Source organism: Parambassis ranga, chromosome 24 (genome assembly GCF_900634625.1).
Source record: "Parambassis ranga chromosome 24, fParRan2.1, whole genome shotgun sequence".
Lineage (NCBI taxonomy): Eukaryota > Metazoa > Chordata > Actinopteri > Ambassidae > Parambassis > Parambassis ranga.
The window spans coordinates 4,172,091-4,199,526 of record NC_041043.1 but is presented as its reverse complement, the minus strand read 5'-3'; the positions used below and the strand labels follow the sequence as shown (position 1 = coordinate 4,199,526).

Here is a 27,436-nt window from a genome sequence, read left to right as displayed (position 1 = left end):
GAGTTCATCCAATGTATATTAGGATATGACTCATTGATCGATTTATTATAAATAGAAAAAAAACCCACAAATCATTCTTGAAGAAGTTCAAAGACATCTTAACCATAAATATTTCTGAATCTTTGTGACTTTACTTTGACAGCACTGGAGACAGTTTCATTGACTTAATTTCCTACACTCCACAGCCTGAACTCCTGAACTGATCCAAAACTACAGTTAAAAACCACCAAGGGCTCATCACACATACCCTAAACTCACAGTCCACTTGTCCCTGGATAGCTCTGGACCTCAGGGGACACATCTTCACCATTGCTAAACTAACACTCGCTGGTCTCGGGTCGGAAGTTAAACACAAGAGAAAAGAGGGGCTGCAGTGTGTGATGCCGGCCAGTGGCAGACACTTTCCACTGGAGGTTTATTTTTGTTCAGAGCTGCACATGCTATCAAAACATTTTCATACAGAGCTCACCCTGGAATCACTTTCATTCAGACAAGCACTTATCTTGAAAATAGTGTAATCACTTTTGGATTAGTTTGATGTAGGGTTTGTGATGTTTAATTTATGCTGCAAAACATACTTTAATCTGACTGACGGACAAGAAAAGATTCAGTTTTCCAACAGATCTTTGGAGAAAACTGAGCAATAAAGTCAACACAGAACAGCCAAAAACAGTGCAGTTCTTCAAATGGCCACTTGAGGCTAGACCCATCATGATAAAATTACAATAAAAAAAAAGCAATATTCTTTTGCTATAGGTTAAATTCCTTAGAAAAAGCTGGTAGTTTACAAAACTGATTTTAACTGCCACAGTTTACTACAGACAACATCATGACAGAGCTACTTCTATATCATGAACATAACCATTACATCCAACACTACATGTAAATAATGTCCACCATTACAAGCTTGAGTCTAAAGAAGGAAAGGTGTGTTGCATTACAATTATTCAGGTATGTGATTGTGTGCCGATTCCCAACAGACAAACAAATGACAAAGATCTATACACTGCTTTGCTTCCATCTTAACTTTCATTCATCTTTTCCTGTCTTCTATTATTTACAGAACATGCCATTCAGCCCCTCTCTTTCATTCTGACCATCTGGCTGGTCAAATGGATAGCAGTCTCAAAGGTCATGGCTGCTCAGGTCCGCCGTGACCCTGTCAATACCAGTGCTGCACTTATCTGTAATGGAAGACACTGTATGTGGCTGACAGTCGGATGGGGTGTGGGGGGGGGGGGGGGTCGCTATGAGCGAGAGTGTGTACGTATTTGTCTTCATATGCGGGAGTGGTGATAGTGGTGATATGTAAGGATCACAGCCAGGATTGTGCCCTTGAAATGGTCACCACTCAAGGGTGCATCTGTCAACTGTGTGCTGGCCTGAGTACACGACGAGAGGAAAGTGTGCCACCTGGTTCTGGGAACTATTACAGCCTATGTCTTTGACACAGTAACTCACACACACTGTATGACAGGAGTGGAGCAGCCTATAAAAAGCCTTGCTGGAATGAAAGTGGGACTGTCCTCGCTGCAGCGCGCTATGATAGCACAGAGCCAGATGATAATGAAATGCTGGTGTCAGACAGAAGACAGGGGAAAGAATTGGGCCTATGGAACAGAGGGCTAATAATAGCACGCGAAACTGTGCTATTCCCACCACTGACGGAGAAACCATCATCACACTTCCACGCACACACACTCACAGAGCGAGGCTCAGGCAGACACACACTGGTTTGGCACAGAGTTTGAACAGTAACCTGATCAAGCCACCGCAGAAACCAAAGCAATCAAGAATCAAAGCAAATCCAGTATGCGTACAGTATGTGCGCGTGCGTGCATGTGCCGTACAAATGTGAGCTGGTGAGGACGTGTGCGTACAGGGAGTAGGGGCCAAGTGAGCCAAAGATAAATGGAAGCAGAGTTTGGTGGAAACCACTTTTCCCTCCATAAAGCGAAGCAGCGCCTGCCTCTGATGTGCCCTACCAGAGAGGAAAGAGGGCCTTTCATTCAGCATGAGGAGATCTGTCTCTTCTCCTCTAACCCTTCATTCCACCTACACCCCCACCTCTTCACTCCTAGAGAGCATCTGAACCCCATTCTCTGCCTCTACTCCCCTCTCCATCACCCACAAATATAACAAAATCTCCCTCTCTCCCTGACAAGACGAAAGGCTTTTTGCTCCTAATTGTACCCAGCCGTCACAGAGACGAAAGAGGTGAGGTGATCGGGAGTGGAGAGGAGTGAAGAAAAAGGAGCGTGGAGGAGAAGAGAAAGGGAAGAGGAGTTAAAGCAGGAGAGAAGAAAAGAAGAAATGAAAGATGTGTTTGTTCAGTACCACAGGCTGACACATCTCTCTTATCTCTTGCCCAGCCAAACCATATGCCCCCCGGGCCACAGGGGGAGGGAGGAGAGAAAGATGAGGTGTAAGTGTGTGAAGGGGCGCTTATAATATGTCTGAGTAAGATGCAGGAAATCGTAAAAGAGGCACATGCCATGCGTACTGTAGGTACGGGTTATTCAAGGTCAGTCAGCGATTGAGAGAAAGCAGAATAAAGAGTGGACACTGGACAGCGAACGTGGTGAGGCTCCTCTGCCCCGTTGACCACACACACACACCGCCTGGCACAGCGCAGACGCCAACGCCACACGACACAAGAGCCTGCGTCAAAAGCCTCAGACAGTCCAGCAGCAGGAGCCATCAGGCCTGGCTGCGTGGAAGAAGAAAAAAGTTCTGATTACACACAGGCTTTCACTCTCTGCAAACAAAAGTGGACATAAATTGTGAATGTCAAACACCATTTTGACTGCTACTGTATTTGGGAACGCTTCTGTTTGGTTAGTTTTGTGTTACCGACCAGAGCCTGAAGCTTGCAGAGACATTAACATATAGCTAGCTTGAGGTTTGATTTGTTAAGTTAAAACTGCGAGTTTAATGTACACAGTAGTACACTGACGGAGTGAACGGGGTATCGCATGTGCATGTGAGTGTGTGTTTGTGTGCCTGCGACTGGCCCCACATGTTCAACTCCCACTGAACCATACGTCCGATTCCTCTGTTTATTGACTGGAAACTGATACCTTTAAGGGCTTCATTCATGCTACATTACGTGAGGCAAATTCAATAGCTCAGGCATCGTGGTTGGGTCATTCACCTTCATGCCCTGGGTGATATTTTACATGCTGGATATCTGCGCTTTCCTTCACAGAAGCCATTGTGCTTCCTGGCTCTCTGCTGCACAGCCTCATTTCTCAGCAGCACCTCCAGATCGGGACACTATACGTGCCCAGAGGGCTGCTGAAGTTGGTTTTATTTTATTCAGTGTGAGTTTTACGTGCTTTTAACAGGGCCAGAAATGTATGCGGGCGGGGATTTTATCTGCTAGATTCCGATGTGTGAGTTCACATTGCTGAAGCGCCATTAAATGTAAACTCCTGGAAAGTGTGCTGCTTCTAGGAATAGATCCAAGTGTGCATGCATGTGTGCATACATGTGTGTGTGTGACCAGCTATCTGCAGCTCATGGTGTGGATTTACAGCCAGTGCCTCTTGAGTGTACCTCCAAACCACTCACTCACAAACATGCACAATAACACACATGCTCCTGTGTGCGGAAGGTGCGCTCTTTATCACTGTGACATTTCCATTTAACACGCAGCCCAAGAGCTCTTACATTCACATCCATGTTTCCTGTGCCCCATGCTGAGGCACAATACCAACCACTTAACATTTAGCAATGGCAGATCAGCCCCAAATTCTTCCCCTTCCCACTGCTTCCATGGGAAAGCTCATTATTTATCTCTGATTTAGAGTGACAAGAATTATGAAGGGACCGCAGCCTGCTACAAGGAAACAAAGGAAGCACGGGCTTACTGCTGGTTTATGGTGCACATTTAGTATCTGCTGTGAACTTAACTGTTGAGTTGCTGTGGGTGCGAGTTATGAGGAGAAAGACGAAAGGCTAAAGAGAAGGCAGCAGTTCCTAACTTAAAGGTCAGGAACTCCCCCACAAGAGGTCCCATGATAAATCTGAGGGGTTACAGGATGATTAAAGGGATAATGAAGATAAAACCATACTTTTTTCTGCCTTTTGTAAAATACTTTTAGCTCAACAGGCCTCTGAAATTGCTCTAAATGAATCAAGATGCCAGAGAATAAACTGTTGAACAACAAAAAACATGTATGATCATCAAATGTAATCATGAAATAAACTGTGGCAGGAATTATACATATGATTTATGATTTTGTTAATAGTTAAATAGTATGAGTGTGTGAAAGCAGCATTGACAAGGGGTCATCTGGGCAATGAAATGCTTCTAACAAAGCAGGAAGGCAACACCAAGTAAGCATAAATAAAGAGCCTAACAGTCAAAATACTCTGTACAATAACACAAAGGAAAAATTATATACAATGATAGTGACATATGCAAAACAACGTGAAGCTGCTCAATCATTTCAACTATGAATGTGCATTAAAAACTTCATCTGCACCACAGAAGTTGCAGAGAGAATCAATATGTTGGCAGCTAGCCGCAGGCTAATTACCACCATTAGCTTTAGCAGGCCTAATAGCTTGTGTGCATGTCTAATCATTTCTTTCATGTGTATTAACATATGTTGGCCACCGTTCAGTAAGGGAAATCTCATGGAAAGTGTGCTCTGTTCGTGACTGTATCTCACCTCTCCCTTTAATGTAAACCAGATGTGACGGATGATGACTTTTCTCCACTCTTTCATTTGCTACCGACGGATGCTGACCCGGGGCTTCGTGGCTAACCCCGGGGTCCCCCCGTCGGGCCTGCCGCCTTCTCTCCGCCTCAGGGACGCTCTCAGCTCCAGCGTTTAACACGGTGATTAATCGCACACAGAGGCGGACGTGCTGTGCTCAACACGGCCAATCACCTCCATTAAAGCGGGGGGGAGCTCCGGCGGACACAGAGAGGACTTTGTGCCGGGGAACACAGGTCATTGTCTGCCGCGACGCCCCGGCCCGGTGGGGAGACATGAAGGTAGACTTTGTGCGGCTGTTTTGACAACCTCAGCCGGGTTTCCGACAACCGCATGTGCTGCCACATTTCCCATTTCATATCCTGCTTCACAATCACATCAATGCAAGGGGGGGGGGGGGGGAGAAGTAAAGTTTGATTCACAATCAATACAACGTGCTGATGGCAGCGGGCCTAGCTTCAATTAACAATCAATCTGCAGATCTATGTCCCTAAGTGGTCTCTACCGCCCCCTACAGGCAGAGTCAGGTTAGAGTGGAATTGTTCAACAACTGTACTTGATGAAATGTAGTTTGTACTTTGGATATTTCTTTTTTACTTTCTGTGGTAAATGTTTATTTATTAATTTCAAACATCACACATATTAACACAAAGAATTATATAACAGCTATTTAACCTATGTCTCCATCTTTTTGTCCTCTGAGGTCTTACAGAGTGCAGCGTGTATCTATGTAGTCCCCCTGAACTTTAAAAACCTGGGTTGTAATGGTCATCCATTCACTTAAGTAGACTTGTTATTTATTTATTTTTGTTTTTGGGTCATTTGTTGGGAGCGTTTGAGTGGCAGAATAAAATGTGTGGGTGGGGGTGAGTTCTTCCCACCCCGAAACATCCATTGCTGAAGTGCCCTTAAGCACTTAACCTGCCTGAGCACACACACACACACACACACACACACACACACACATTTCTCTTTTTGTATGTGTGAACATATACAAAAGATGGTTTAAATGCAAAGAAACATTGTATTAGAGACAAAACAGACTGTGTAGATAAAATATGTAGGATAACGCCTAATTTACCACTGCTTAGAATGTTTGTGAAATTATGTGCACAACTTGGTCCCAGAAGTGCAGTGTGTGTGATACATAAGGAATAGTAGATGCAATCAACGTAGAGAAAGTTGATAACTGGCAGACTGGCAGCCGAGCCGATCAAGAGAGCTGTCACAGAGGCTTTTCATTGACCCAGCAGGAAGCTGGACAGCAGCGTCCCTGATGGGGACTCTTCAGCCTGGCAGACATACAGGCGGACAGAGCCGGGTGAGTGACTTGGCATGGAAGCGGAGCCGGCATTCTGGTGAAGCAGCGGCTGGCACCAGTAGCAAGCTGGTCTCTCCAGTGGCAAAGAGGGAGATCACACACACACACACACTCTGCCACGCTCCTGCTGAGGAGCAAACAGAGGCTGGCAGGGAGGGCTGCTCTTCAAAAGCTGCTGTTGTCTGGACAAGGCTTTCATGTCAATAGGATCCTTAATAGGCGTTGTGTGACGGCTCTCGTTGCACGCTGAGCACCGCTGATCCTCTTCTGTTGGGTTTTATTAATAAGCAATGTTTGAAGGCCACAATGCACTTGGAGGGACAACACAGTGACTTCTAGGTGGCCTTGATGCTGTTTGTTTTTGAGTTGTACTCAAACTCCCACTGAGGTGACCACATAAGCTGGGTGGTGCTGACATTTTTATAAACCGTTTTCACTCTGCGTAAAAATACACTTGGTGTACCAGAGTGCCGCAGCTTAGTTAGGTTGCTGGATTTATAAAAAATACATCAACAATACCTGATCTCTAACAACTAAAATCGACAACATGTAGATAAAAATCAATCATGTCACCATTCAAATAAGGTAGGTAGGTAGGTAGGTAGGTAAAAATAGCCATTTGTTCAATAGTTTTTAACCCAGAATGAGCAGTTTACAAAACTGAAAACTAAATTAAATGTGAATCCCAACTATGGATTCATACCTATACAGACTTTTTCTGACCGCAACACAGGAGCTATTAAAATAATTGCACCACCTCAGTCACACCTTCACTGTAGAAGTTAATCCAACAACAGGTGGCTCAAAGCACAGTAAAATATCATCAGTGTGTAAACAACTGCACCACAGACCTGAGAGCTACAAAGTCCCACAGAAATGACACATGAGGGAAGACAGGTCCCTTTCTTGGGCAACTATCTCATGGACCTAGGGCGCCCCCTGGTGAATCAAAATTACACCAATACAGGAGAAAACCAACAAGTAATACTTATCTGCTATTTAGTATAATGGCAATGAGGAATGCTTTAGACAAGAAGGTGAGGAAGAAGCTTACAAACCTGCATAGTTTCACAGTCCCTGCGATTATAACATGAATATTCAATTGTAATAAAAAAAAAGATACAGGTTTTCACTATAGGCTCTCCTTTGGACTTTTAGTTTGTGAAACCATGCTGAGGTTACCTATGCATGCCACCCTCTGGTGGTAAGGACTCAAGGTAAGATGCAAAAACAGAAAGATAATAATTATTAGGACAAAGCGTCATAGGACATCTTACAGCAAAGATCATTTTAATGGTCCCAAATTTTCCGAACAACTAAGTGTACACTCATGTAAAAGAAAAAAAAAATATGAGAAGATATGACAAAATTCATCACATCTAGAATTCCACTCAATCTTTAATCAAGACGGGATTACAAATTCTCCAAAAAATCTGCAGTTTCAAAGGGCAAAAAGGGTAAAACTAGCTCACCTACTGAGGTCTTTAAAAACCTGTTCAAGTGTGACTGAAAACGTCCTGAACATTTAAAGGCAGGTCTTTTTTGTTGTCATTTACAAAAACAGGAGAAAGATTGAGACAAATAGAGAACAAAAAGAAAATAATGAAGAAACTGCTGGCTTTTTTTTCTCTTCAGAGAAAGAACATCCGCTGAGGAACGACGACACTGATGACATCATCAAACGACACCAAGGACAGCTCTTTGCCACATGCTGCCTCCCATCTGGTCCTATATACTAACTTAAAAGGGGACAAAAAGCAACAGACAAGGAGAGGGGGGAAGAGCAGAGGAAAAAAAGAACTAGAAAGGAACAGGAAGTGGAATCTGAGGAGGGGATGAGGGGGTGCGAGTGGTGGTTCTGGTCTGAATTGGCCAACCCATCATCTGGGCTGCTGTGATGTCCTTCCCTGAGTGGGGGGCGGGGGGGTCAGTGGGTTATGGTCCGAGCCTGTGTGAGCTCTCTGGGATTTCAGTCTGCATGTACATGTGTTTTAGTATGTGGTCTTTTCCTCCATTTGCTGAATTACCAAAATCCAACCTGTCCCATACTGTCCAAGTCCACAGAAGATCTTTTCAGTGAGATCTTTTCTCCTCCAACTTTCACACTCCTCCACTTGTCAGACCTGTTCTCCAGATTGGCACTTGTATGAAATTGGGCGAGTCTGAGGAGGCTTCATATCCATTCACAGTCTGCTCCTCTGTTGGCCACCCACTACAGTAAGGGGTGGCTTTCATTCATTCAATTTGTTTACAAGTTTGATCATTCCTGGGTAAAGTCTAACTCACTGAAACTGTCTTGAGCAGAGCAAAAACCAACAGTGATGCTTTTTAGGAGCTCAGTTTGGACTTCTTTGAAGGCGGCAGAGGGTCTTCTTTACTCTCTCCATCCTCGTCGTCTTCTTCGTCCTCATCATCGTCATCAGGATAATCCACCAGTCCCACCAAACCTCCCTGAAACAAGAGGCACATATTATCAATCTGTCGAATGCATCAAGTATTATTTGCTTGGAGTTTTGTTTTGCATTTTCGCTTTTCTACTCTACTAATAAAGTCCAAGTAAAAAGCCAGTCCAATGGAACACTGGCTGTGATGAACATTTACAACAGGAATGGTGTGAGTTGTGTGAAAATTAACAGTATAAGTGTGAAGATTCATAGTTAAAGACTGGTTTTCAGGAAGCGTGTAAAACAGAACAGACATAGTGAAAACCAATCTTGGATTTAAAACTCTGCTCCCAATACACATCAACCCCTACTGGGGTTTGAGATAAGAACCTACACTTTCCCCTTTACATGCTGACACATACCTTTGTGGTTACAGTTGTGGTGGAGGGTGAGAGCCGTGCCCCTGAGCCTGGAGAGCCCGGTGATCCTGGAGAGCCTGGGTTCAATGAGGCAGATGAAGGAGGGCTGGAAATGCTGGTTTTGGTGGAGCCAGAGAAGGAAAGCTTGAAGCTTGGATTCTGCCTGCCAGACAAACTTGACTTCCCCAATACATCCTTGTCATCTGTGTCTTTCACTGGAGCACATGACAAGGCAAAGAAATGGTCATTCTCCCTATTTAGGTTCTTTACCATCGAGTGTGTATGTGTAATGTTGTCCTCTGTGACCATAAAAATGTTTTTTACATGACAAATATTCCTTTTACTTGACTCTGCTTACAATTAGTTTTAAAGTAATAGAACAGCACAACAGTAAAAACTGTGTTTTTTGAGTGATCTCATGTTTACCCACCACCCTGCGTTCCTATACTTACATTTCTTTCTCTCCATGAACTTGCTGATAGGTTCCATGAGGTCTTCCTCACTCTTCATTTTATCAGAGGGAGGAACAACTGCCTCCCCATCCTCAAGGTCATCTTCATCTGTGTTAAACCACATCTCTTCTTCATCCTCCAGCGTCCGTGCATCACGACGGAAGCGGTGGTTCCTCAGGATGGAGCGCATGCTGCAGAAGATAATGCAGTGATCAAAATAATGTCCAGTACATTCCTATTGACCATAACAAACCTGATCTTAAAAGGTAAAACCTGGAAGCAATGCCCCACTACATGAATTAATTCTGTGATGTGCTCTGCGCAGTTTGATTTACTGACCACCAAGCTTAGGTGGTTTGGTTTAGCTAGGAAATTATCAATGCAGAACAGGTATTCACACAAAATAGTACATGTATAACTGGCTTTTAACATGACATGCAAACAAAGAAAGGAATAGTTTCACTGCTGGGAGTATAATAGTTGTACATTTGGATTTCTCACCTATCTAGTTTGGGGTTATCTTGTCTTTCCCGCTGCTGTTCATATCGCAGCTTTAGGCCCTTGAACGTCTGGACATAGTCTACATCCTCCAAAGACTTCCAGTAGTTCTCTATTATGTGAGCTGTGAGAGACTTCACATCCTCCTAGGAGAAATGGGAGGCAAGAGCGGAGAACAGAGACACAGCAGGGGGAGGGTAAAGTATGGAAAAGTGAAAAAGAGGAAGAGGTGAAAAGAGAAACAAGGGAAGTAAACAAGGGACAGAAAGAGAGAAGGCAGAAGCCAACAAACATGTTTAAAGTAATTGTAAAGAAATGTAAAACCAGTAAATCAGAATATGTCATTCCTAATAACAATGCATGACATGATAAGCTGATTACAAACACTGAAATGTAACATGTAATATTTGTGCACCTCCAATCTCCTACACCAAGTAAGTATGAGAACAGTACCACATGTAACTAATCCAGTTCTAGCACAACTGTCAATTCTAAAAAAGTGCAAAGTGCAGATTATACCCACCACACGGACATATTCAAACATCTCAATGATGGCTGAGTTCATGAGATTGTAGCGTGAGCCATTATTCAGGAAGGCCTTGATTACAGGTTCAAAGAGAAAGTTTCTCATGATGTAGCGATTGTAGAATTCATCCTTCAGACCAATAATCCTCCGCATGAAGCGCAGGGCACCTATGCACACAAAAACTCAGATCAGTATTGAATTCCAAGCTCCTTAAGTTGAAATAAAAAAACAGACTTTGAAAAATGTAATGGTGCAATCTATGTCTACCTTGACAAGCACCAAGAGATCTGCACATGTAACTCACATAATGCTAGGAAGGCGTGCTGCGAAGCAGTGAGCACCAGTACCCTCCTGAGAATATCCTTGTTGATGATGTAGTTCTTGATGTGATACGTGTGGTGCTCAACACAAAATGTTAGAAGCTCCAAAATCAAGGCCAGCAACTGGGATGTCTGAAAGTCGTCTACAGGAGGCAATGAAGGTAGGAAGCAAGAACAAAAAATATTTGTTGACAAAATTCATTCAAAAAAAAAAAGGTATGGTATGTACACATATCTTACTATTCAGTACCTTTGCTAGGTTTCTCCTCTGTTGTGTTGGCCAGTAGTGGAGCCGACAGGACATGCATACAGTGCTTGTAGAAAAAACTCAGGAACTCAGTCTTTTCTGTTTTCTGGGAAGACAAATGGAAAGAACACATTTGTTGAAATATACTACAATAAATGCTTTCTAACACATACAAACAACAGTGAAGGTGTAGGTTTCTCGTCAAACCTGTTTAAATGTTGTGGCTGATGTGATTTTTTTCAGTTAGTGCAGCTTGATTAGCAGGAAAATCAAACAGCAGAGATATGTTTTTAGGCATGACTATTACAGCCTTTATAAAAGCAAGAACCCACACTTTATTTTTTTGACATCTAATGAACACTTGGAACTATTTTAATTCAAAAACAAATTCACTTTTTTCCACGTTTCCTGCTTTGGCCTTTTGCATATTTTTATGCAAATGGTGTTGCCTGATGCCATATGACCGAACATAACTGGTCAGGCAACATATTAAGTATTCTGCAAATGCCTAGTGTCGAGCCAGTGTCAATGACTTGTGCAAAAGCACAAGTAAACTCACATTTGCAGTAGCCAACATGTTCTCTGGATCCACCAAAGTCCGTAGCAGGCCCATTAGCTGCACTGCTCCACCAAGTTCTGGGTCTGTATCACAGATCATGTGCTCTATGATCAGGTTGATCAGGAGGATGTCCTGAAAGGGAAATCACAGTTAGTTTATATCCATCTGTGCGATGATGTATATTTTGCTTTTCTGCCAGTTTTGGACATTTACTCACATCATCATTTTGCTGAGACTCTTGCATGACGAACTCTCGTACCATGGAGGGGTTGTACTCTACCAGATAAGAGAAGATATCTGTGGCTGCCCCACGCACCTGAACATCATCCATTCCCTGTTTGATTAAAAAAACAATAATAATACATTTGCAGACCAAATCAAGGTGGATTGGGCGTTATTGACACTGGTATCAGCATCCAAGGTTGTAAATGTGTTATACAGAGGAACACATATCTTCAACATGAAAGTACTTATGGTGATCCTGCAAGACCTTTGGGGCATTTAGTCATTCAGCCTTTTAGAATCCAGTTGTTTTAATACAGACCACTGTCATCACGATAAGCAATAAATCAATTAATTGCACAATAACTTTAAATAGGCTCGATAAGTTTTCCCGCTGCAATAAATTACATTCGCATGCTCGTTTGTTTTCCTCTCTTTTTCTCTCTCTCCACTCTCGCCAAAGACACTGGATGACAATAGGCGTCACTCCGGTGCGTCGTAGTGCATAAGGTGTGTAAGGTCCGGCCGTCGGATTTAATATGGCCCATGGCTTCTGTCTTAAAATGTGTCAAATCAACAGGTACCTCTTATTTTTTAACTCATTGTGTAACGTTTACGTTCGCTGTCTGCGTCACCACGGTGCGTCACAGTGCTGCAGGGCTTGGACGCTGGTTACAGCAACGCAGAGGGCACTGAAGGTGCATAACACCGGTTCAGCACTTTGACACAATTCACCACAAGACTAAACATGCTTATGTATACAACCCGCTATCAGGGAGAGTCCGCGTTGTATGAGTGAAGTTCTCTGCCTTTCTACCGGTGGCACTCGTGGCAGCGCCACCCATTCTAGTTCTTTTGCCCAGTCCTCTTGTGCCATCTCTGCTATCAATTTCTTTTATGTGTTTCTGTCTACATGGTGGTGTTTTTAAAATACATTGCAGCTGTCTGCACACAGCGGCCCGATGCACATACACACACGCAGACACGTGCGTACACAAACACACATAACATAACAATAATGTTCATGATTGGGGACCTTTCCAGCATTAAATGTTCTTTAGAAATTAAAGTTTATTGATATTTAAAAGGTTGTACTTGCATTATATGTCGTTATCATTATATTAGTTGAACATGGTCTCAAAATGACAATATTATCGCTTATAAAACAGATATTGCAATAATTTCTCTTGGCAATTAATCGCCCAGCAAAATTTGTTATCAAGACAGGCCAATGTATGTGATAAAAGCCTAAATATACATTGAGATATCAATGCCTTCCAGAGTAAGCCATATTAACTCATCTCCAGAGAGATCACTTGACCATCAGTAATATATGCATAGTTATAAACAAAACATATTGTAAACATAGCAGAGTCAAACTACGTATTACTTTTGTTTTACTTCTATATTGCTGCTTAGTATGTCAACATGTCTAATCGACTATACATGGTGTGTCTGTTAAGCATAAGGGTTTCCTATTATACAGAGCAAACCAGTGTTCACCTTGTTATATTGTCGTACACATGGCTTGTTCAAGAAATACTTGCACAGTCATGGTGTATTGTGTAATGAAAGCTGAAACAAAACCAGTATGGAACCCCCCTCCCTACAACCTTTTACGTATTTCTTCGTAGAATGTAGTTCCACACAACAACAAAAACTAATAACATTGTCTCCTTGCATAACAATACACTGAAATTAAATACTACAGGGATCACAAGGGAGTCTGATACTGCTCCTGCAGCAGTGTGTTTTTATGCTTTGCACAGTGCCTAGTAAAATAACTTTGTAATTCAGTAATGAAGTGACAATATAAGCTTGTTTTAGCCCTTCCAGGAGTATGTCCTTTATTACAAATTATCTGCAGATTGATAATAAAAAAAGACAAGCTAATGACAACAAGAGGCAGAGATTTAGTATGTCCGAGCACCCCATAAACCAATGAATGTTAAGGTCAGTGCACTCACCAGTATGACTTCTAGTGCAGGTAGAATGCCCATGTTTGACAATGTCTTGAAGAAGGCGTCTCTGTTTTGAGGTTGTAACGTTTGCGAGAAGGCGCAGAATTCCTTTAGGAAGTTTACCTGTCAGAAGTAAACATGGTTTCATGAAACAAGAGACAATGGTAACAATTTATGATATTTGAGAGCAGTATCTAATGAATAATCTTTAATTAAACTCCTCGCATACCAGTTCATGTCTCTTGTCATCATCGGTAGCCTCATCTGTTAGCTGTGCAAAGAGGTCAGTCAAGAACTTCTCATCGTCCTAACATTAAAAGGAAAGCAAATATGTACAGAGAATAAGTATCAAACACACAAACAGATCAGTGTACAACTGACTAGAAAACCTTTTAGTTGTGTATTATCCAGATTTATCCTGAAAAAATTCTTGTTTTCCTTACCATACAAAAGTAAAAAGTCAGATAAGGAGGAAAGAAATATTGACATATTTATAAATGACTGACAGAGAATATATTTTATAGTTAAAATACAGCTTTAAATTAAATTTACAAACAGAAATCAAACATAAATATTTTGTTTATACATTGAAGACAATCTCTAGAGGTACTACAGATTATGTAAAAAATCCAGTTTTATTCTGTCATGTCTACTGCTGGTATAAATGAATACAACACTTGGTTAGTAACTATTGGATGTTTGTTAGACAGTGCCTCATGGTAGGGGCAGAAGAGACGGTCTATATCAGTAGTGTTTGACTTCCCAGCGTCACACAGCAGTGTACCAGAGTCAACAGTGTGCCCGTTTCAGTTTTCCTCTAGCACAGCATAACTGATTTACACAACACTTCTCTATCTCTATGGAGACAGCCATACATAAACACTGCTGAGTTGACACAGTACAAAAACACAAAGGTCACATGACCATAAAAGACTAGCAGACAATCTCTGACTGGGTAAATCACAACAAACCAAAAATAAAACCCATGCACTCTCATACAATTACTTTCTTTTTGGAGCCTCGCCACTTAAAGAAAGAAATTAATCTGTGTGTGGATTTAATGTTCAGGTTTTTCTATTCACAATTGTATAAATACAACTGCATAATGTTCTTGAAGGTGTTTAAGTAGAACGGGTTAAATTAAACTTAACAAATATCTGCCCATCTCACCTGTAGCATGCCCACAATCTCCACCTTGTTGAAGAAGATGAAGGAGTGCAGGGTGGACAGCATGTTTTCCTCAAATACAGAGGGGGTGGGCAGCACCATATCCTGGATATACTGCACCCGATACGTCTGGTGTATTTTCTGACGCAGTTCGGGATCAGAGATGGGAATCACCTCTTTAAAGCGGGCTGTCTTAGTGAGAAACTCCCGATGCCGCCGTGGTTGCGGGAGTGTTGGGTCAAATTCCAGACAACCAATGACGTCCATGATGCACTCATCAGAGAACATAACCTCAAAGAGTGCAGTGCGATTCAGGAGGAAGATGCCTTTAATGATCTCGTACAGATGGTGGAGTCCTTCTCTGTTCTCCAAATCCTCACACACACGAAAAAGTTCCAGGAGCTTCCTTATGTAGCCTTCATTCTCCACAGCCAGTGCCAGTTTCTCACGGCGCAGTGGCGATGGGAGTGAGGATGCCACAAGCTCAGCAAGGTCCTCCAGGCGGTTCAGTTCACATGGTGGCAACTCCAGGCCTGGTGACGACATGTCATCAAAGCGCTCCTCCTCAGACTCGTCCACCACATCCTGTGTGATGTCCACGGAAGGATCCTTTCCCTGAACCTTAACAATGAGACAAACGCGTGAGTGACGTAAGAAAATAACTAAAGAAAAAACCTTGCCAGGAACACACTTGACATCAAATGCATTCACAGATGGAGCAGACAAACACACACCCACACAAAAAGAAGCACAACTACCTGGCATATTTTCTCCCAGATTTCATCACAGCCAGCCTTCTCCTGGAAGCTGAGTGCCAGATCATAATTTTCAGCCTCTGACCATACTATCAGGGTATCCTTTCCAGAAGAAATACACCAGTCAATACACAGCAGAAGCAACCTCCAGATTTTGTGAGACCATAGTGCAGTTTGCAATTCACTGACCTGTTGTTTCTGGTAGGCTGTGTTTGGGTTGATTTTGGACTCCAGCAGTAGTGAACCTGTCAGGTTAAAAGCAAAAGGTAGCAAAAGGTTAATATATCTGTGGGGCAAAACAGTTACATACATAGTACAGCTGGTTACCACTAGTCCGTGTGGACGATAGTGTTGGCATATAATAAATATTCGGCAACTAGCACGGTGGCATTTATATACAAAAGATCTCAGCATTGGTATGAACTAATCCCGTGGCCTTACCATCACTCTCAGCTCGCACCAGTAGAGACGTGCCTTTCAAACGCTCCACGTAGCCCGAAGAGACATGCCCGGTCCCACGGTCATCCCACTGTCTGTCCTCATTGAGGGTATAGACCTTGACTCGTCGACGAGTGTCCGTCATTCTGGCAGGTGCTTATAACCTGTGTCCCCCTTCCGTAACGTCTTGGCTTCTACGGGACGTCTGCTTCACCTACTAACCCCACAACTTGAATTCACTTTTTACACCCGTTTACTTCACCAATGCAGTATTGCGTTTACGTGCGTAAAGGACCAACCGAGAGAGCCGTTCTTTAAAGCAGCTAGTAAGTGCAACACATGGACGAGTAACCACTAATATTCACCGATCGCCTCTGCTGTTAAAACTGCAATATCTGATTATTTAACAGAGCTGCTCCAAAACTTATCTGGCCAGAGTTATAGGCGAAGCGCCACGCAGAATCAGCACACAGACCATTGTAGCAAGCGAACGAATTATGTACAGAGCGGGCTACTGACGTTAATCGACAAAACAAGGACTAACCAACATGACAAAGTCCTAGCACACCGCTAATAGACTAATATTCTGAATAAGCTAAGCTGTTGCGATCACTGTCTCACAAAGCACATTGCCTACCTGTTTGTACAGTTTGTACGCTCGCAGGTAACGCTAGCCAGTTACGTTAGCTATCAAAACCCAACGAGTTAACAAGCTAGCTGGAATGCTAACTGCCTACGCTCCGCATATTCAATGTTGAACTACTGATCTTAACAAATTGACTAGAAATGTGCACCGATAACATTATTTCATACTTGCAGAGCAAATACGCCGCTTTACATTAAAACAATGCTGCTATGTTCTTTTAACCAATACGACAGCTAGCTAGCCTTAGCTACTATTTCTTCCCCAAGTGTTCCGCCATGTTCTGGCTCGGGGCCGCGGAGAGAACCCTCTCTCCTTACTATTATTCATGCATCCCAAAAAATATGCAAGCCAACAAACTGGAGTCGTATAATAACTCCGAGGTAACGCTTTACATTATACTGCTATTTGTCATTCATTCCCGACGTCTTGCTCAGATAATTGCTAAGTGTCCCCGTGAGTATTCAGCCATCTTGGGTCCCTTCAGAGTCAGTACGGGGTTTCCAGCACGGCAACAACAGGGCAGCCCGCCACATTTAAAGAAACAGTAACATAGCAGACCTCAATGCAATTTCAATGGCCATGAGCAGATAGGGCTCTGTACGTTTTTTAGGCTACATCAAACATAATTCTCCCTTTTAATTTTTTTTTCTACAAAACTTACCATTCAGCAAAAGCTCATATTTCTATACAGACAATCCTACAGTTATTGTACCGATAGTTAACTCACTCACTAGGTGAAAAACAATTCAGAAAACAATAGTACTTTATTTAAATCGAAGATACGGATACAGAGTGGAAATCAGATACTACACAAACCATCTGGAAAAAACTTACTTTACAGCACAATGGATATAATGGTAACAAATGAACTATGCAATTTAAATCTTCTGGGATGAGTTAAGAGTGATGGAAGACTCAGCCTCCAGACATTGATCTGTCCTCATCATGATCTAACTTCCCAGGTAAGGTAGAAAAGAAAACATGTTGCATAAAGTTTAGAGACAAAGATTCAGTCAAAGATTCTTGCAGCCATTAGTCCCATTCTTGTCACAGTATAACAGATTTCAAACAAAGCAAAAAACATTTGTCCTCACCCCATTTCCCAAACCAATTGTTTTCCCATCTTTGCTGTAATAAAAAAAAACCTTTCCCCTTATCAAACTGGAAATGTTGTCCTTTGATACACAGATCAGGAAAATGCTGTGCAATTGTAGTGATGCGTGATTTCCTTCCCAATGGGCTGGCAGGACAATCTGTCGCAGATGTTCCTACTTTGCTGCTTGCTGAGCCTGACGCCGCAACAGGACATATATCTTCTCCTTAATCCAGTCTTTGTTGTATGGTTGGTATGTCTGAGTATCACCTCTGTACCTGTGTAAAAAGGATAATGGAACTTATCAACACAAACTGTTAAAGGTTGGCTTTTACCCCCAATTACATACACCGCATCATACTCACACAAGACAGCTTAGATCTGCCAAGTCGTCAATGAAGTCAAATAACTGACTGATGTCATAGGTAATGGAGGGACTGTTTGGATTCATCCTCTTCAAATGCTCTTCATACATTTTACAAACACCTACAAGACATTTGGAAAATAAATAAATGCAACAAATTAACAGCATCAGTGTAACAAGGATGTTCAGAGACTGTACTGTCAGTGGCAGTGAATATAATAGAATAGGAAAAAAGGAAAAAATACAAAATGAGAAAGCAGCACCAACAAATGCTATAACAATACAAATTAGAGAATGAAATGTGCACATAATTTCCTTGTAGAAATCTGTGTTTAATCATGCAACTGTACATTTACTACTCAAAGATGTGCATCCAAAATGACTGTTAATCTGTGTTGCCGTTTCTGATAAACTTCTCTTTATTATACTTTACATACACAGACAGTGGGCTTAGTTTATAATTACCCTCAAAGGATTTACTGATTACTAAAGATATAAGATTCTGTATGTGCTAATAACTGTATGTGTGTTAAAACTCACCTTCCATGCATTCATTTACTGACTCGTAGTCAGCATATGTGCGGCCCTCTGGTCTCTTGGTCGGCTGTACGAGCAAAATGGTGTGCGACTGTAAAATAATAGATGATGTTTAATACACAGAGTAATACAGTTTTTCTTCAACACCAAGTCAGCCCCGTTATGCAATACTTGTGTTTTTTCTGTCTTTCCTTCATATTTCAAGCACTCTGTGTAACATCTTCTCCACAGCTCAGTAATGTTGGTCATTCAGCAACAAACAACTGGCTTGTAGGTACGTGTTTGTTTATGTCATCCCATGTATAGTTATTTCGTGGACAAAATGTGTAACACCCAAAAATGATTAAAGCGAAGGCTAACTGTAAAAACAGGTGATACACAATGCACGTTTGACATGAGTAGTAAATGTTAGCCTCGTAGCTTGTTAGCATAGCTTTAGCAGGTTTTTAGAAGCTAGCATGGCTAATACCGGAAATTACTACATCGTAAAAAAGCAAAACAAAAAACACTTACCATATTTTCGTTCACCACAGGCTTTCTCTTTATACTTGGAACGGAAAATTGCAAAAATCTTTGTTTATCGCCCAAGTTCCTCGTACGATGTAGCTGTTTGTGCAAAAATATGCAGGGGAAATGAAGTAAAGCCGTATCCGGATACGCCCTTTCAAAATAATGTTTTTGTTTCAAAATAAAAGCGTGGTCTTGAAATCGATCTGGAAAACTCGTGGTCTAGGTTATGTCCTGGTACTGCGTTTGGAAACAATAACAGAGCAGCAGGTGCACGCTTGCATTAATAAATTCATAAACATTAAAGATCCTAAGAATGAAAAAAATAAAATGTAAGATCCTACAAAAGTGCTACATACAAAACAGACCAATAGTTAAATGGATTGATGGCTGTGAAGACACCAGATGACAGAGAAAATCACAACAGTTTTCAAGTGTACCAGCTAGCTGACATTTTAATAATTATTTCATAATAATGAGTGAGCAACTCAAACAATTTTTTCCAACACCAATCCAGAATTAAAAAGTTGTCAATGATAATAATTTTGTACATACACTGTTTAGATTAAATGTTTGTTCAATGATATGTATGGTTATGCACGTCTTCTCAGAACACTCCTGAGTGACCCTCTTCTGGGGCTCCCTCTGTGGGGTGTGGGCTCCCTTGCCACACCCCCACACTCTCTCTGGCACGCCTCCAGGGTCACAAAGTTATTGGCATTGCCCTGGCAGCTTCCGTACCAGAACTCTGTACATTTGGCAGTACGAGAGTCGTAGTAGAAACGGACCATCCAAGTATCACAGGGCCCATCATCACGAGGCAGTGTGCACACATTACCAACAGATGGAGCAACAGGGGCCGATGGGACCTGGTGAGAAAGAGAGAGAGAGAGAGAATGTTGTACTATTTTTGGTAAATAGATTTTATGAATGTTGCAAATAAGGACAGTAAATTGTGTTTCTCTTTAATGAAATCAACATGTTTCTTACCACAGCTGTCTGGTACTCAGGACATCCAGCCCTTCCGAATCCTTGAGCTGGTGTCACTCCATCCAAACAACAACCATATCTAAAAAACAAGAGATTTTTTCACTTTATAGAGAATAAAAAGGCATTTTATTAAATGAAAGGTCCAGGAATGCTTGGGTCTTTTGCTTCCTGAGAACACGCAGGAAGCATGTTACCTGGTGCGAACACAGTCATCTTGATAGCAGCCCTCATTCCTGGGTCCGGTTGCGGTGGTATGGCCATCAGGACAGCATCCATAAAATGACTGTGAACAACGAGGACCCACCACAGGAGGATAAGGCTCATACACAGATGTGCCTGGCCTTGAAGCTAAAGTGAGGAATAAGGTCAAACACATTGTCACTGTGTGCCATTCACTTTTTAAATTTTTGTTTTTATTTGAATCTAGACACCATGGTCTAGACAGCAACAATTACACAGTGAATTTTATTGCCTGAAGAAAGATTCATTCAGAAATCATGTTTGAGTCACAACAGCTGCAGTAAAATAACTGGGTGCAGACACATTTCTCACATTCTTCTTCATCCTTTTTTAACCTCTGCTTTAGCTACTCACACTGTACTGCAGCACAGATAAATGTACTGTATGCTTAAGCCTGCAAAACAACCTCCTCATACCTAAAGGCTCTCCTGGAACATGGGGCACAAATCTACTTGTTGTGCTTCCAGCTGTCCTTGGATCCTGCACACTTGGGACCACTGGAGAAAAACAACATTATTGACAAAAAAGCAAATAAATAAAAGAAACTGTTAAATAGATTGTTGACACTTTGCTAACTTTGCACTCCAGGGCAGTGCTGTGTGTTGCACTCCTCCACAGAAACGGGTCTGCTAGCTGTTCCGCAGCGAGACTCCGGGTAGGGGTTCAGGTCTGTATCAAAACAGCCAACTCTCCTCTCCCTCACACCTCCACCACAGCTTCTGGTGCACTGCAGAGACAATAGAAGACGGCAATGTAGCAACTGAAAAATCCTCTGCTTCCCAAAAGACGTCTCTTTACTTACCAGTCCATACTCTGTGATGTGCCAGGATACCTGCATGTGACAGGCGGGTCTGCGGCAGGTCTGGACAGAATGTGGTCGTGCCAGTCCGCTGCAGGCGTGGTCAGCCAGACGCTGACCTTCTGCCCCCACGCAGCTGACCTCCCTCGTCTGCTGTCCTTCCCCACAGGTCACTGAACACTGACGGAACAAATTTGCATGATCAGTGATAAATGAGATCAAAATCTTTGTAAAATATTGTACATTTTTGCTGTAAGATACAAACCACACTGAAGCTGGAGACGCTGTACTCTGCAGCACATGGATGCATGTTGCAGGCCTGCTGGCTCTGTGGCCTCTGCAGCCGCTGGGTGATGCAGTAAGAGTCATCCACCATATGGGGGTTGACTGGGCCCTGAACCCAACACTCCACACTGCGGTACTGCATGCCTCCATTGCAGGTGGCAGAGCACTCGCTGTAGACACCGGTTTTGTAGATGTATGTGCGCGTCTCTCTCGGGTGAGGTGCGACAACGACAGAAGCTGAGGTGTGGACGGAGTTGGTGTCTTCGTCCAAGCCCATAATCTCTCCATGGGTGAGAGTCTGAAAAAAAGAAAACACATGATTGTCAATTTTAAAATTTACATTGAATAAATATATAGTTATAAAAGCTGAAACCACTTCTCACCCTGCAGACGCCATCCACACAGATATCAGTGCGGCCCACATAGCAAGGCGTCCCATCTAGCACTGCAGGCCTGTGTCGGTAGAAGAAAGTTTCTCCTCTTGGGACGCAGTTCAGCTCGCATGGATTGGCTCCTACAAAGGAAATTACAAACCCCTAATGTTACCTTTATGTAACACCGGGTATATTGTAGAGCATTTTAATCATCATTTACCTCCATAGTAAGGCACCCATGAGTAATGTTTTCCTTGAAAGTCCATCCTGTCGAACTGGGAGCACTGCTCCTCTCTAGAATCCCTTGCCCCCGCTGGACATTCCTACCACAATAAAACCCATGTCATGTATACAGAACAACTGATACATTACAATGCATATGTGCTAAAATTTAAAGAGATAATTCAACAATAATTACATGAGTATTACAGGTTCGGAAGGATTTGGAGGATCCTCTGCAGTTGTGTCCACCATCTGTTCTGTAGCAGAGAGGAAAGAATGAATGATGTAAATCTGGCTTCATTTTTTGGTCATCATGAGTGTTTATTCTTTAAAAAGTTTTAATTTGATGTAATTTATGTCGTATATTTGTCTCATATGAGGTCATAGATTGGACCCAGCAATGAGGGCTGCTTTGATCTATGGCAACAGTTAATAGTAGACATAAAGCTACTCCCAACCAAGGTTATCAAATGGAACTGTACCAAAAATGTATTAACATCTCTTACACAGAAAATAATACTAAACATTTTAAGTCACAGAAACTTAAACTAAACTCTTTAAAAAAAAAAAACATTTACACTTTTATGTGAATAATGTGATAATTTCTATGCCCTACCTGGCAGTGATGCATTTCCTGGTTCTCATTGCCACTCCTGTTCCACAGGTACGGCTGCAGGGCCCGTACGGTCCAAACTCTCCCCAGTAGTCATGGGTTGGCTGCGTCAGCTGAAAAAAACAAAAAACAAAAAAACAGTTACTCTGCTGCTGGAACACGCAGTACTCTCACACACCATTTAATGGCCCACCACGAACCACTGACACACACTAACAGCATGCTAGAGACACTGAAATAGAAACTGGAACATTTAGCCACAAACCAGCCCCTATATATATATATATATATATATATATATATATTGCATAACATCTGTATAAACTCTGTCATATAAACAGCATCACCGCTGGCACTGTCAATATTTTGCTGTGTTATTTTGGGATTTTTTTCACATCAGTAATTTGTCCAAAAGGACTCGCTACTGATATTGACATATAATCACTGAATGAACACTGGAAGACTCACTGTTAACGTAGGTACAGCCAGCAGCTGCAGGAGCCCCAGGACTTGGAGGATGTTCATGTTCATCAGAAAGTACTAATGAGAATAACACCTCAATTCAATGAAAGTACTTCTAATACAAATGTGTCGAGCAATTATTTATTCATTAACACAAGAATAACATAATAATAAATGATACATTTACAGGCCAGGTGTTTTTTTCTTTAAGTTTAAGACATGTATAAATGTGATAAAACCCTGATTTAGTCTTACCTTCTCGTAGTGACTCTGAGCTGGTCGACCAGCAGCACAGAGGGACGTGCACCTCAGTAGTGAAGGTAGTCACTGACACCCAGCTTTCTATCTTCTCACTCTCTCTGCTCAGCAGCATCACAGCCCAGAAAGTGTCAGATTTCAACCACACAGAGAAACTCAGACTTTCCCAAAACATTTTTGCTTGTTTGTTTTTGACAATAAATTTAACGTGGGGTTTTTTTCCCCTCGATGTTGGCCCCCAGACTAGTGCTGTAGTTTTATTCTTTCAATAAACATAAATGTTGGAAAACAAAATGATAAAAATATATTCCCTAAAATTTGGATTTAATGTAGTCCATTACATATAGAGGGACATATTTCAGCACACACATGCTTTATCAATGGATAAATAGCAATAAAAAAGTCCATAAATAGATTTTACAATGTGATTTAAAGTGACACAGACTCAAAAGTTTCCTATTGACACATTTTTTTTAGGTTACTGACCTCTTATTGTCTCTTTCGCACATCCCTTAACCACTAAATACAGACCAATAAGTCACAGCTCAGGAGCTGGTGGGAGGTAAACATCTACTTAGTTTTATTTTAGTTTAGAAACCACAGTGGAGGATGGCCTGGATTGGAAGAGAGTGTGGAAGATGTACCACCAGCCACCAGTGAAGAGCAACATTCTTCTGCCAGAACCTCGTCAGAAGCGTGATGGGGGGAAAGTAAAATATATATCGCAATCAACGTGACAGAAAAAATAGCTCATGTGTATGTTTTTGTGTGTGGGGAGGGCAGAGTAAATCCTGACCTGACACGCAGCACAGGCTGGATGTCTGACCTGTCATCACCTTTAAAAACAGAGCAGCCTAACACGGAAGCAGTGTAAAGTTTATGTTTAACTTTATTTCAACTATGACAGCAAAGGTATCTTTGGGAAGTTGTTATATTTTATTGCATGATATTATAAATTCTTTTTTAGTGAGTCTGGCTGTCAGATGTACTGTAGACCTAAAAATAACAACAAAAACTCATTAAAGCATCTTTAAAATTGTATCTAAAACATCCTAATGCAAAACCACCACCCCCTGAACACACACACACACACATCCACACACACAATCTCCTCCTGTCCCTTCAGAGCTGCCGGTTCAGTTTCTGTGCTTGCTTCTCTTTGGCTTCAAAGGCACTCTTGGTGCTGAACAGGTCATCCACTGAATCCATGATCTCCTGCATTTCTCTGGAGAGCTCAGTGTAACCTTCTTTCAGCTCCTCCTGCTGCTGCCTCAGATCCAACGCCGCACGCATCAGCTCCGTGGCCTGGTAGCTGCAGTGGCTCCGCAGCTGCTCCACGTCCGACAACAGCACCTCCATGCTCTTCATCAGCTGCTCCAACCGGTCAGCCGTTACATGAAACCCAGACGTGTCCAGACTGCTGCCCTGGGAGTTGTCTGGTACTTGGGCATCAACTTCCTCATTCGAATTTGTCTCCATCCTTTTGTAACAGCAACCTTCGATACTTAAGTCAGACTTCAGTAAAGCAGATATCTAGAAGAAAGGGGAGTCATTTAGCTGTGGTTGGTGGTAGTAAAAGGTCAAAGGAGGGAAAAGATACTGAGAGAAATCAGTAAAAGATGCAGAGCTGCTGCAGCACCTTTTGTCTCTCTCAGCTGGTGAGAAGTGTAAGCTCCTTGCAGGGGGTGAAAAATGCTCTTCAGACTAATCTGCTTCACTCGTGCACCTGTGTGTGTATTTAGGTATGTGTGTGCAGGTGCCCTTTCACTGACATGTGTTGCCCAGTAATCCAGTTAGGGCAGCTATCCCGAGCAACACCCTCCCCAGTCCAGACCATAGCAGGCTGGAATAAACTGCAGCCGGGACGTCAGATTACACAGTCCTCCCCTCCTCCTCCTCCTCCCAGACCTGTTCACCGCCTCGGCTGTCTGAGCCGTCCTTGTGAACTCATCTGTGGTGGCCTTGACACTCATGCACGTTCTAATCTCTCTTCTACTGTGTGCTAAACCACTGGGAGTAGACGAAGAAATACCAGTCAGATGGATGCGAATACCTGATTATAATACAGCTGCAGATACATTTATATTATATAGCGTGAAGGAAGGAAATACCAACAACAGAGTAATGTAAAAACATCCAAACAGCCCTTTTGAGTCATTTTTCATAAATAGCCTAATAAACAGTAGGAGGAGCTTAATGAAGTTATTCTATATTCTACTTTAAAATGTATAAAGATCTTCATAAAGATTGTTAGAGAATGCCCTCTGATAATTCATTTAATCAATGATGCATCACTACGACAAAAAGCCCTGCATGCTCTTAGACCTTAGGTGTTATTGTTTAATTTAATTTCAGTGAGGATTACTGGATTATCTTTAAACCAGAAGTGACAAATTGACATAAATATGACAGCAGTGTTAGTGTATTCCAGTGAAACAATCCATGTGTTCAAAAGCGTGTTAAAGAGCCTGCAAAAGGCACAAGCCCTTTAAATGTCTGTGAAGATAAGGAGTCTGCACGATGACCTCACCGCCCACAACCTCTTATCAAAACAACACAACTTGCTCTGTGGAGGCCAGCGTCGAGGGGAGGCTCTCCTTATTCTGAGAGTGGTGTAAAATACACAAGTGTGAATGCTTACTGTATCACATGAACTCCACTAAAAACAGATTAAAATATTTGATGCTGCAGCAGCAAAAGACAGCGTACACTACTGTAAGAAGACAATTATTGTTCACAATATTATAAAATAATACTAACATGAAGACATCTGTGATGTTTAAAACAATAAAGGTTGAAAAACAGTGACAGTGACTCTCTAAAGCTTCAGTCATTAGTGGCAAAAAAGAAGAGGACAACAAAGAACAAACATGGTATACCTTTATAACTTACACCAAACTGCTGATATCTGAAGAAAAAAGGGAAAAAACTCTTACTTGTGTCTTTGTCTGTTTAATGGGAGCATCCAGGAAGTCTGACCCTGCAGGCTGAAGATAATCTGGACTGAAGCATGTTCAGAGCACCATGGGTCTGACCTGTTCACAGTGACTGTATTCACTATGACGACTATCATGATGCTGCTATTTCTGACTGAACCCTGCCTATCAGTGGCTACTGTAAACACAGAAACGTCAGCAAAAAAATAACGAGGATGTCCTCTAATGAGCTTGTTCCCAGTGATACTTTGTTGTGAAACGTAGCCCAGTAAACACACGTTCAATTGGTGATTGAAGCACGCACATGTATAGTTACTCAAACAGCAGATGTGTTCACAGATACATCTTCAAATGCAGATTATGTCAAACACATGTTATAGTTTTTTTTAAAATGACAGTTAAAAATGCTCTCATGTTCTGTCTGAGGATATCAACAGGATGTGAGGAAAACTAGGAGGCCGGCTTCATGTAGGATCCAGTGTTATCACTGCAGCACATTCTACTCATGTTTTTTTTGTTTTTTGTCAGTAATTACTTTATTTTTATAAGTAATTGTTCTTTATTCTGGTTTTGCATAATCAAATTATGCAAAACCAGTGAATACAAAAAAATTGATAAAAATGGTATTTGAGTCAGTATTTAACCACAAATAGTGTACCTATTGTAGAATATATTGTTTTTTTATGTATTGTTCCTGCACACCTGTTGCTTTCTTTAGCAATAAATAGATACATTTGTAGCCTAGTCATTGAAAAGCATCATTGTTTTCAATGTTTTAGTTAAACGCGTCTGTTTTTATGAGAAAGTGTATTTCCTGCATGTCTCCACAAGAGGGCAGCATAGTAATTCTGAGTTGTCTTGAGTTCTGCAAGCGATGCTTGAGTTTTACCTGATCCTACACAAATTAAGCACACTACTTCCTCATTTACTTTTCTGTGTGAAAGTAAATCTATGTTTATTTTTAAGTTTGCATCAGCTGCTTATAAATTCTATAAGAGGCCGAGTCCTGTTTGTTTATCCGAGCCCTAACATGGGTGTCCATTTAAAGTGGCCACATGTGTGTTCCTGTGTGTTTCTGTGCATGTGAGTGCAGTGTGGGGGGTTCGCGAGTATG

The 27,436-nt window shown here is 41.9% G+C and overlaps 3 protein-coding genes across 4 annotated transcripts; all 3 read right to left on the bottom strand.

Moving 5' to 3' along the window:
• Window positions 1-7,428: 7,428 nt before the first annotated feature.
• smek1 (SMEK homolog 1, suppressor of mek1 (Dictyostelium)) lies at window positions 7,429-17,131 on the bottom strand. 2 transcript variants are annotated; one of them, XM_028396916.1, is made up of 15 exons: window positions 16,000-17,131; window positions 15,748-15,803; window positions 15,562-15,660; window positions 14,807-15,424; window positions 13,866-13,943; window positions 13,643-13,759; window positions 11,671-11,787; window positions 11,454-11,585; window positions 10,898-11,000; window positions 10,632-10,790; window positions 10,325-10,494; window positions 9,805-9,947; window positions 9,304-9,494; window positions 8,855-9,066; window positions 7,429-8,499 (listed from the first exon to the last, which is right to left on the bottom strand). In XM_028396916.1, exons 1-15 carry the CDS (start codon window positions 16,139-16,141, stop codon window positions 8,377-8,379), a joined length of 2,460 nt encoding a protein of 819 aa, XP_028252717.1. In that variant the 5' UTR covers window positions 16,142-17,131; the 3' UTR covers window positions 7,429-8,376. The 2 variants fall into 2 exon arrangements, with proteins under 2 accessions (XP_028252717.1, XP_028252718.1); XM_028396917.1 differs by having other exon boundaries at window positions 9,805-9,944.
• A 256-nt stretch (window positions 17,132-17,387) lies between these two features.
• Window positions 17,388-19,291, bottom strand: erh (ERH mRNA splicing and mitosis factor). Its single transcript, XM_028396920.1, has 4 exons — window positions 19,150-19,291; window positions 18,640-18,727; window positions 18,101-18,221; window positions 17,388-18,013 (listed from the first exon to the last, which is right to left on the bottom strand). The coding sequence occupies exons 1-4, from the start codon at window positions 19,150-19,152 to the stop codon at window positions 17,911-17,913; spliced, it is 315 nt and encodes a 104-aa protein (XP_028252721.1). The 5' UTR covers window positions 19,153-19,291; the 3' UTR covers window positions 17,388-17,910.
• A 279-nt stretch (window positions 19,292-19,570) lies between these two features.
• Window positions 19,571-26,443, bottom strand: paplnb (papilin b, proteoglycan-like sulfated glycoprotein). The gene is made up of 14 exons (XM_028396919.1): window positions 26,323-26,443; window positions 23,384-24,919; window positions 23,135-23,206; window positions 22,670-22,779; window positions 22,250-22,310; window positions 22,052-22,154; window positions 21,841-21,971; window positions 21,438-21,755; window positions 21,176-21,352; window positions 20,950-21,100; window positions 20,790-20,870; window positions 20,328-20,481; window positions 20,134-20,212; window positions 19,571-20,012 (listed from the first exon to the last, which is right to left on the bottom strand). The coding sequence occupies exons 3-14, from the start codon at window positions 23,195-23,197 to the stop codon at window positions 19,737-19,739; spliced, it is 1,704 nt and encodes a 567-aa protein (XP_028252720.1). The 5' UTR covers window positions 23,198-23,206; window positions 23,384-24,919; window positions 26,323-26,443; the 3' UTR covers window positions 19,571-19,736.
• Window positions 26,444-27,436: the final 993 nt, after the last annotated feature.

Excerpts from the sequence above, each read along its gene's own strand:
- smek1 (XM_028396916.1), bottom strand. The coding sequence starts at position 16,141 with ATGACGGACACTCGTCGACGAGTCAAGGTCTATACCCTCAATGAGGAC. Across the intron at positions 9,067-9,303 it reads GTTCATGGAGAGAAAGAAAT|TGAAAGACACAGATGACAAG; the intron begins GTAAGTATAGGA and ends CATGTGCTCCAG. Across the intron at positions 8,500-8,854 it reads CCACAACTGTAACCACAAAG|GGAGGTTTGGTGGGACTGGT; the intron begins GTATGTGTCAGC and ends CTCTTGTTTCAG.
- erh (XM_028396920.1), bottom strand. Across the intron at positions 18,222-18,639 it reads AGTAAATGAATGCATGGAAG|GTGTTTGTAAAATGTATGAA; the intron begins GTGAGTTTTAAC and ends AATGTCTTGTAG. Across the intron at positions 18,014-18,100 it reads GCAGATCTAAGCTGTCTTGT|GTACAGAGGTGATACTCAGA; the intron begins GTGAGTATGATG and ends CTTTTTACACAG.
- paplnb (XM_028396919.1), bottom strand. The coding sequence starts at position 23,197 with ATGAACATGAACATCCTCCAAGTCCTGGGGCTCCTGCAGCTGCTGGCT. Across the intron at positions 20,482-20,789 it reads TGTTCCAGGAGAGCCTTTAG|CTTCAAGGCCAGGCACATCT; the intron begins GTATGAGGAGGT and ends TCCTCACTTTAG. Across the intron at positions 20,213-20,327 it reads GATGACTGTGTTCGCACCAG|ATATGGTTGTTGTTTGGATG; the intron begins GTAACATGCTTC and ends CTTGTTTTTTAG.